General features: G+C 41.4%; 1 protein-coding gene across 1 annotated transcript in view; it reads left to right on the top strand.

The window, feature by feature from the left end:
* Window positions 1-10,140, top strand: part of SYNE2 (spectrin repeat containing nuclear envelope protein 2) — a 339,863-nt gene that overhangs the window by 228,661 nt on the left and 101,062 nt on the right. The window contains exons 67-75 of the mRNA XM_006142397.3: window positions 529-654; window positions 1,157-1,278; window positions 1,419-1,545; window positions 2,914-3,045; window positions 3,958-4,110; window positions 4,219-4,428; window positions 6,148-6,249; window positions 7,536-7,655; window positions 7,806-8,006. Coding sequence (XP_006142459.1) covers window positions 529-654; window positions 1,157-1,278; window positions 1,419-1,545; window positions 2,914-3,045; window positions 3,958-4,110; window positions 4,219-4,428; window positions 6,148-6,249; window positions 7,536-7,655; window positions 7,806-8,006 — 1,293 coding nt within the window. The remainder of the gene's footprint in view (window positions 1-528; window positions 655-1,156; window positions 1,279-1,418; window positions 1,546-2,913; window positions 3,046-3,957; window positions 4,111-4,218; window positions 4,429-6,147; window positions 6,250-7,535; window positions 7,656-7,805; window positions 8,007-10,140) is intronic.

The raw sequence follows: 10,140 nt of genomic DNA on the forward strand, positions 1-10,140 counted from the left end.
ATATATATATATATATACAGCTTTGTTCTTAAGGAAAAAGGCAATATATTGGCTTTTAGTAACTCATCAGATGAATTAGTTTAAGGAAATAAAATCATTTCATCAAATGCAGTGGTGTTTGAAGTTATGCAATACATTAAGTTGTACTTAAATAATAGTAAAAGGTACATTATAGTCATATAAAATTATAATAAATAGGAGACCAGCGGGTGGCATGATGGCTAAGGTGCTGGACACTCCCACATGACCCACCACAGTTTGAGTCCCAGACCTAGTGGCTTTCTTTTTTTCCCTCTCTCTCTCTCTCTCTCTCTCTCTCTCTCTCTCTCTCTGATTGTGTGTGTGGTCAAATTAAAAAAAAAAAAGAATAAATAAAATAAAATAAATAATGTTTTTAAAATTATAGTCAATAACAAAATACTTGTACTTACTTCATATAAAACTTTCTGCTTATGTAGTTCATTATTAGAATCGAGATAGAGTGGGTCTTTTCCTTTCTAATAGTCTGCCATCATGAAATTTTCGCAGCATCCCACCATTCAAAAGCAACCTTCAGAGCCTCATAAAGCCCTCCCTCTGGTTAGCCTTGCTGAATTGGAATCTATTGTCACAGAAAGGCCACAGTTCAGCAGACAAAAGGATTTCCAGCAACAGGTAATCTCACCCCCTTCCTGTCCGAAGGACAAGAATAAAGCTTTCTGTGTGGAATTTCCCTTTGGACTCTGTACTGAGCTGCCATTGGAGTGTCTTCTTACTTGCTAGATGCAGAGTGTGACGAGTGGGTGTTTGCGTGTGGGCGGCAGCTCTGAGTGGGAGCAAGCTCTCTCTGCTGTCCTCTGCTACCGTGGGGAGCCACTTTGTTAACACTCCTTGTACGTCAGGATGGACTTAACCTCTGTCACCACAGCACCGCTTTGCCTGTTCCTTCAAAATATATTAGTATATTTTTAGTGATTTTCATGTGTGTAATACAGTTGTGAATAACCCAGGGTTATTGTGTGAGTGCTGTAAATAGATCTTTGAGAAATTAAAGTTAAGAACAAGCAAGAAAGAAAAGTACAAATAATGATTTAGAAAGTGGTTCCAGATTAGGAACCCTTGGATATTAAGTGAACTACTTGATTGATTGGACCATCTGAATCTTATTCAATTATAGGTCCTGGAGTTAAAACCAATGGAACAGAAAGATTTAGTCAAATTCATAGAGTTTAATGCTAAAAAAATGTGGGCCCAGGATTGCCAGCATGATAGAGCCACAACTCAAGAATCCTCTGCGAGGTAAACGTTTTAAAATAGTGGGATGGTCCCTAGTTTCATGGGAGAATGAAGAGTGTTTCTTTAAAAATCACTCATTAAACGTCTGAATGTAATACACAAGTTTTTATGCGTCTTACTCTTTTCACCTTCCTCCTCCAAAGCAATGAGGCGTCTAGCCCTGAACCCGACACCCCGTGCCTCGGCCAGACTGGGGATAAATGGCAGTACCTCCATCATGAGCTGTCATCCAAGATCAGCCTACCTCCACCTCCGCTGGTGGAGCCTCAGGTCAGTCCACATGTGCACACAGCAGAATTCGCTGGTTATCTCTGAAAATCTAACACCAACTTAAATCAACATCTGGGCTCTGCCTTGTGGAGTAATTTATTTTCAGAAAGCAAAAATACTGAGTGGGCTTGTCATTTAGCCGACACTTTTCTCTTTGAAGTTTCTTTCTTTCAAGAGGAAGAGAGAGTCAGGGAGCGCTGTGACAGGGCTTTGTCATGTCCCCAGCCCCCGCTGCTACCTTCTAGTCTCTCAGCCAGCTAGGATCATGGGCGTACCCAACACATTCAGATGGACCCAGAATCTGAACCCAGGGCCTTGGTTTATTTGACTTTATTTATTTATTTTAATTTAATCAGAGCAGAACAGAGTGAGAGAGAGAGAGGGAAAGTGAGAAAGCAAGCTGCCTGGTCCAGGACTCAAACCGTAGTGGGAGTCCAGCGCCTTTAACTACCACGCCACCTGCCGGCCTCCCAACTCTCTTTTTATATGTTAGTTTTCTAATTCGAAAAGGAAATTAACTGAATCATCCTCCCTTCTGAAAGCACTGTTCATTTTTAATACTTGCTTGACTTTCAATAACAAATCAAGATACAGATCCATCCCAATAGGTGACTTCTATTTCAAGTCTTAGTTAATACCAGCCTCCTAGTAAACTATTAAATAAGTAATAAATGTACTAGTAAATAAACAACTAACTTTATAACATGAATATCATTGCTACTAAATTGAAAGTGGTTTTATTTTACTTCTCAAATCATGGTTTCTTTCCCCTTGTTTTGATAAATAAATGAACCCTCAAGTATCTTAGTATAACATGACTTTTCAAAAATATCCAAATATTTTAAATTAATTTATTTTTCTTATAAATGACAAGGTAGACAAATTAAACACTTACCAAGAAAGTGACTCAGAAGACAGTGTGCGGAGGCATTTTTGCTATTTACATTAATGTCAGCAGGATTTATTTTTTTTTTTAGAATTATATATTTTTTCATTTAGTATTATTTTTTGGGTGGCTTCACTGCGATCCCTTCTCCCCCATTCTCCTCTTGGGATTTTGGGCACATACACACACATGCTCAGTGTGAGTTTTAAGCTACCAGGTCTGGGACTTGAACTGCAGTCAACCATGTGGGAGTCCAGTGACGTGACCCTTCTGCCATCTGCTGGTCGCTATTATTATTTTTAAATTTGCTACAGGGCACGTGTGCAAGAAGGAAAGAGAGATAAGAAAACAAGCTGCCAAGTCCAGGACTGGACCCTCAATTGGCCATGTGGGAGTCCAGCAGTTTGTCCACCACTCATCTGCTGGCCCCAACATCAGCAGGATCTTAAACCATCACTAATAGGATTTCCCTCCTCAAATAGGTTACCACAAACATGAGTATTCTGCCTAGTGTGAGTGCGTATAACTTTAGATACCCAACAAGTGAAGAACTACAAGCCTATACCACCCAACTGGAAGACCTACGCCAAGAAGCAAGTAATCTTCACACCGAGGTACAAAGCTTTACACTGCACATTTACTTCATTGTAATAACATAAAAAAGGGAGAGAGATAATACATTGTCCTAATAGTCTTCCCTGAACACATAATGAAATGAGTCCTAGAAATGGAGTAGAAGTGGTTTTGTTCACCAACTGATAAGTTCAGTAGTGGCAGCTTAAAGTACTGTATACAAAGGACTCTGAGTCTTAGTTCAGGATTATCAGGCAAGAGGATAGTGTTTGCTTAGTCCTGTCTGCAGTGGTAATCTGGGATTGGATAGGTGAAGAGACAGCGTTAGGAAGGTAGCATAGATAAGGTCTCTATCCTTGAGCAGGCTTAACTCTTGAGATGGTGTGCTAAGTTATGTTGGCCGTCCATCACAGGAGACGCTAGGAAACAGCCCAAGTGGGGTGGTTACTAGCCTTGTCTAAGCTTCTTGTCGCTGCTCAGGAGGAGTTCAGCATGTTCCTGGGTAACAAGAAGGAGGTGGTTCCCACAGCTTGCATAAAACAGATCTGTGGCTCCCCAACCACAGATCTGTTTGCACAACCCTTGGAGTTGTACATCTGAGTGTAGTCCGGATTCTCACAATCAGCCCCTAAATGATACTCTCAACCTCCCCTTGCCCCACTCCTTCCCCTGGATGGCTGCTAAGGAAGTCTTCCATCTTGGTATTTGCCTTTCAGTTCCATTCAGTTGTCAGGAAGCTACTCAACTGGAATTTCTTAAACTTGTTTTTCAGAGAGTTACAGATTAATTTTATTTATTTCTTCTGCTGCCAAGTTCACTAAGTATTCAGAACAATTTATTTATTTTTTTAAAAAAGATGTAAATTGAAAGCTGTAATGGAAACTAAGGAAAGTGTAGATTTGGGAAGGCAAGGAATCCTAATGCTCTTTATTTTTTTCTTTTCTCCTCTTCAGGAAAACATGACGGAAGAAACATACACGGATTTGGATAAAAGATTATTTGAACTATTTCTGACCCTCAGTCAGTGTCTCGGGAGTGTGGAGGAGATGCTGCAGGCACCTGGGCTTTTCCCGCAGGCTGTGTCTGCCCAGCAGGTGCACTACGAGGTGGGCACGAGCCCATGTGTTGCCCATTTCAGCAGCTCAGCTAGGTAAGCCAGCGCTCAAGCCTCTGAGGTCAGAGCTCACTCTCCCTGTCTTCCTCTCCCTTTGCAGACACTGGCTCTGGAGTTGAAAAAACTTTACTTAGCTATGAATGACAAGAAGGAGGATATTTTGAAAGCCATGAGTTGGTCCAGCAAGAACACCAACTTGCTCCTTGACTGTTTTGACAAACTTCACGTCTGCCTGGAGCACACCCAGGCCACAGCTGCCTCTAGAAGCAGATCCCTGAAAGCAGGCCTTGACTATCACCGCAGTTATCAGGTACGATTCTGCGCACACAGACCGCTTTGGCGCTGTGTTACGTTACAGCCTGGACCCTCGTTGGCAGTAATTCCCATTCCTGGTGACATTCATTAATAGGAATTGCTAAGCAATCCAGTGAAATACCTGTTGCTGGCGGCTGAAACCATTTGGAAGTTAAATCCTTTTCATAGTCTTAGGTGCAGATGAGTTAGGATAAGCTAACATGTTTCTTTTCTTCCCTTATATGCAGGCTTTTAATAATTGTCACATGGGAAGATTGGTATTTAAATTTATAGGCCAGAGGAGCTGTGAATGTTTTTGTGCAAAGGAATGGCAATCTTTGTATGTTTTCAGAGCCGTTATCTAAAGTGAATTGGCAATGGTGGGGGGGAGGGGAGTTTGAAAGGCTAGGAAGCTACTGAAATTATCTAATGGAAAAGAAATAAAACATAGCACCACTTATGAAGGAATCTTGCCCATGAAAATAAAACTTAAGTCTGATCAAACATTTAGATTCTGAGTGAAGCCGTGCAGAGAAGAACGTATGCAGTAGCATCATGGGGTTGCAGTATGCCAAAGTCACAGTGGGGGAAACCAGACTGAACAAGTGACTGTGTACACTGTGTGTACACACACACACACACACACACACACACAAATCTAAGAAACCAAAACCAAAAAGAAAGGTGGTAGGGAAGTCTGCAGATGAAACGTAAATTAAGAAATATTAGTATATTGTGTCATGGTCCTCATTTGTTTCCTAATTGAAACAAACCAAAAAGAAAACTTGAGGGACCAGCAGTTAACATAATGGCTATGTTGCTGGACTCCCATGTAGTCGACCGCTGTTTGAGTCCCGGACCCGGTGAATTAAAACTCACACCGGGCACAGGTGTGTGCATGCCCAAGATCCCGAGAGGAGAATGGAGGAGGAGGGATTGCGTGATCATCCCCCCTAGGGGGTGATTTCTAGCTTTCTGTCTCTCTGTCTCTCTCTGTCTTTCTGGCAAGCGCACGTGCCCTATAGCAAAAACCTCTCCAAAAAAAGAAGAAAAAAAAAGAAAACTTCTGGCAATTAAGCATGAACTCTGACTGGATGGGATTGGGATTATTGATTTGGGGAAGGTATATTATATTTATAAAAGGAGGAGGAGATCTTTATCTTATAGGGATACACACAGACACATATACTAATGAAAGGACTTTATATCAGGACCAGCAGATGACATAGTGGTTATGTCACTGGACTCCCATATGGCAGACTGAGGTTCGACTCCTGGAGCCAGTGGCTTGAAACATGCTGAGCACATGTGTGAGCGTGCTCAGAATCCCAGGAAGAGAATGGAGGAGAAGAGATTGTGGTGTGGCCATTCCCCTGGGGGGTGATTTCTCACTTTCTCTCTCTTTTTGTATCTCTTTCTCCTCATGAACGCACACACCCTGTAGCAAAAATCTTTTTTTAAAAAGAGGACTTGATCTCTAGAATTTGCTTTCAAGGAATCTGAGGGAAGAAAGACTGGGCAGTCAGGTAGCTGGGGGAGGGCCCAGTGGGAAGGCCAGCCACAGGCCAGCAGGTATTAAAGCTCAGTGATGGGGATGTTGGGATTTCTCTGGGTTTATGTATGTTTGAAATTTCTAATAACACAAAAATGATAAAAGATTAAACAAGTAAAAATAAGTTCATTAAAGCCTAAATGAGATCACTCAATTCCCTACATGTATCTTTTTTTTCTACAGAATGAAATAAAGCGATTATATGATCAACTCATTAAGAATAAGACATCTTTACAGCAATCTTTGAATGAAATTAGTGGCCAGAGTATTGGTGAACAGCTTCAGGTAATCAAGTCACAATAGTAAAATGCCCTATCCTTGGACTAGAGAGTCTTGTGTTTAAACTGTGCTTCTGAACCACTTTCCTTTGAGGCAGTAGTAAGGCTTAAGTTAATAAATGAAAATGAAAACTATCAGTGTTGACCTTTTAAAAACATTTTGTAAGTAGCTCAGTGTACTAAAACAAAGAGACCGTTTTCAATCTACCCATCAATCTGGCAGAACTTTAAGTGTGTGAGTGTCAGTGAGGATTTTGGAAAATGAGACCCTCATCTTTTTGGTGAATTAGAAGTGCTAATTTGTCCAGCTTTGGGGATCATTCAGCTGTCTTCTGGATTTTTACGCATAAATATGCTTCCACATAACAGCAATTCGGCTTCATTCGGCAAGCATTAAGTGAGGCCCTACTGTGTTCAGGCACTGTGCTAGGTGCTGGCCCTGCACTCTTCCTAAGGAAATAAGACGAGTGCATAAAGATGAATACGCTGTAAAAATCCAAGGATGAGCCTGGCAGTGTTACCTGGATTAAAGACTGTCAGCTCTTACTACATAAAGCAGGGTGCTTCCTTACAGTGGCATACTGTGTGCCTGGTTGAAAGGAACTGCATATGAGGAGGTCTTCAGAACTTTCTTGGAAAATGGGTAGTATGAACAACTATACATGGATTTCAGAATTTTTTCACCAACTTTTTAAGTTTTTTTGCCGTAGGGTACATGAGCTCCCCACAGAGAGACGTTGAGAGGGAAAGTGAGAAATCACACCCCGGAGGATGCCCATGCTGCAGTCCCTTCTCATCCCTTCTCCATTCTCCTCCTGGGATTTTGGGCATGCATGCACATGCACCCAGCGTGATTTTTAAGCTGCTAGGTCCAGAACTCGAGCTAGATCGGCCATGTAACTACGACACCACCTGTGGGCCCTAAGCTCGTATTTTAATTTCATTTTAACTTCCATAAATTTTTTGAGCCTCCTTGTGTGCCTGCTGATTTGAAGAGATGCTGCTGAGCAGATAAATGAGGGCTAGCTGCAGGACAGAAAGCTGTGGTGCAGTCAGTGGACTTCAGGATATGCACGTGCACCCCTTCCGGTGTACACTTAGACTGTGTTGGGAAGGACCTGCACACTGTTCAGCCTCTGGGGAGATTGAGAAGGAGAGCCAGAGGTGAAGGAGTGGGAGGTGGGGTTTCATTATTCCCTTCACTACTTTTTGTGCTGTTTAGTTTTTAAATGAATAGATGTCCTTCTCTGGCTTATTGAAACTTTGTCCTTTTTTCTATTGTCTCTCGCCTAGAAAGCAGATGAGTTTACAGTGGAGCTGCAGAATTCTGAGAGCCGAGTGGTTAAACTAAGGGATGAAGGGGAGAAGCTTCATTTACCTTACGTTTTACTCCAGGAGGTTTACAAATTAGAGGTATGCCTGAGTAGAAAACATCTACTCCACGTTATTATTGTAGGGAATCATACCTTTTTTTCCTTCCCAAAGAGCATAGGTTTGTTCTTCGTCTTAATAGTTTCCTCGGAGGATGAAAATGCTTTTGCACACCTACGCTTTTCTTTTTAGGATGTGCTTGACAGTATGTGGGGAATCCTGCGAGCCAGGTGCACAGAACTCAGCAGCCCTTCCATCACGGAGAGCCAGCAGGATGCCTTGCTACAAGGCATGGTGGAGCTAGTGAAGATTGGAAAGGAAAAGCTTGCTCGTGACCACTTGCAACACACCAAAAGTCAAGATGCCTTACGGGCTCAGATACAAAATCACAAGGTAAGACTCATGGGTCACGTGATCTCTTCCTAGACTAACATGTTATGGTTTTTCTGATTGTTTATAGAAACTATTTTCTTCCTTGAGAAATATAGTTTTCCTCTTTTAGTAAACATAAAGTGCTTACTGTGTACCGGGAATCTGCTAACTCAGGAACCCGATGGCGAGTTAATAAAATAGACACAATTTATTCCCTGTAGATTCATGGTGCTTTAAGCTGATGGAGGAAACATGTTTATCAATGGGTCTCCAAACAAGTTTAAAATTAACATTCAGAAACATTCTGTAAGGGCATTTATTAAGAGAAATTGACTTGGGGAGATTATGAAAAACTTTGTTGAACTCTTAGGTCTTTGGGAAAGTCATGATGTATTTTTCTATGCAAAAAATGCATTATGACTTTCCCAACAACCCAATAGAATTAAAAAAGATGATTTATGGGGCCAGCCAGGTGACTTGGTGGTTAAGGTAGCAGGATCCCACATGTCCAACTGTGTAGTTTTAAGTCCTAAATCTGTCAACCTTTAAAACATGCCACACACATATGTATGCATATCCAAAATGCCTAGAGGAGAATGGAGGAGAAGAGATTGCACTATGACCATCCCTGTGAGGGAGTGATTTCTCACTTTCTCTCTCTCCTTGTCTCTGTCTGTCGCTGCTGAGTGCATGTGCCCTATAGCAAACAAAAAAGATGATTTATTATTATGTACTATAATATTACAATAAGTCCTTTCATTTTCCATTCATTTCCTTAAATAAAATCCTCTTGATCACCAACTAGAGATATGTCGTAACCTATGTATTGACAACAAAAAACATGTAAGTCATAGTCCCTGCTTTCACCAAGCTCATTCTAGGGCCAAGAAACACTGAAAGGTAAATACTGTATAAAGGATAGAGGGAAAGAAGATAAAATAATATTGATTATCTATAGTGTTTCAGGTCTTTGGTTAAATGCTTTCACAACCCCTTCTATTTCTCCTTGTCAAGGAATAGGAGCAGGGGGAGTCACATAATAAGGGCGGTCTCTCAAAATAACTAGAGGAGGCAGCAGACTATGATGGAGAACCTCCATGTGAAGGAAAAGTCTTCCTTTTCAGAGTTTCTTGGAGCGGCCAGCAGATGGCGTAATGGGTACATCTCTGGACTCCCACGTAGTCGACTGTGGTGTGAGTCTCGGATGCAGTGGCTTAAACTCACACTGGGCGCATGTGTGTGCGTGCCCAAGATCCTGAGAGACTAGAGAAGGGATTGTGGTGTGGCCATCCCTCTCGAGGGGAGGTGAATTCTTGCTTTCTGTCTATCTTTCCAGCGAACACAAGCACCCTATAGCAAAAATCTCTCTTTAAAAAGAGAAAAAAGGGACCAGCAGTTGTCATAATGGCTTTGTCACTGGACTCCCATGTAGTCAACCCTGGTTCAAGTCCCAGACCCGGTGGCTTAAACTCACGCCGGGCACATGTGCATGCATGACAAAGATCCCGAGAGGATAATGGAGGAGAAGGGATTGCATGTGTGACCATCCCCCCGGGGGATGATTTCTCGCTTTCTGTCTTTCTCTGTTTCTCTCTGTCTTTCTGATGAGTGCATGTGCCCTATAGCAAAAACTTCTCCAAAAAAAAAAGGGGGGGGGTGTCAGGGGAGCGTTCTCCAAGTACAAGTTGAGCATCCCTAATTTGAAAATCTAAAATGCTCCAAAATCCCAACTTTCTGATTACTAATTTATGGAATGTTCCATACCTGACCTTATGGGTTGGATCATAGCCAAAATGTTACAACACAAAAATATTAAAATGTTTTAATTTTATATTTGTATATAAAATTACTTTAAGATTATTTCAAGTGTAAGGTTGTCTGTGAAACTTAAATGAATTTCATGTTTAGACCTGGATTACATCCTCAAGATACCTCATTATGAATATGCAAATATTCCAAAATCCCAAATCTGAAGCACTCCTGCTCCAATGCGTTTCAGATGCGGGATACTCATCCTGTACAAGTATGGAAACCTTTGTGGACCAGGATCCCTGTAAACCCACATCAGCAAATTCTTTTTATTTAGCCAGTTTTTCTTCTTTTTTTTTTTCCTTTCTTTTCATTTTCTTTCTTTCTTTCTTTCTTTTTTTTTTTT

This window comes from Tupaia chinensis, unplaced genomic scaffold, assembly GCF_000334495.1.
Source record: "Tupaia chinensis unplaced genomic scaffold, TupChi_1.0 Scaffold000075_1, whole genome shotgun sequence".
Classification (NCBI taxonomy): Eukaryota; Metazoa; Chordata; class Mammalia; order Scandentia; family Tupaiidae; genus Tupaia; species Tupaia belangeri.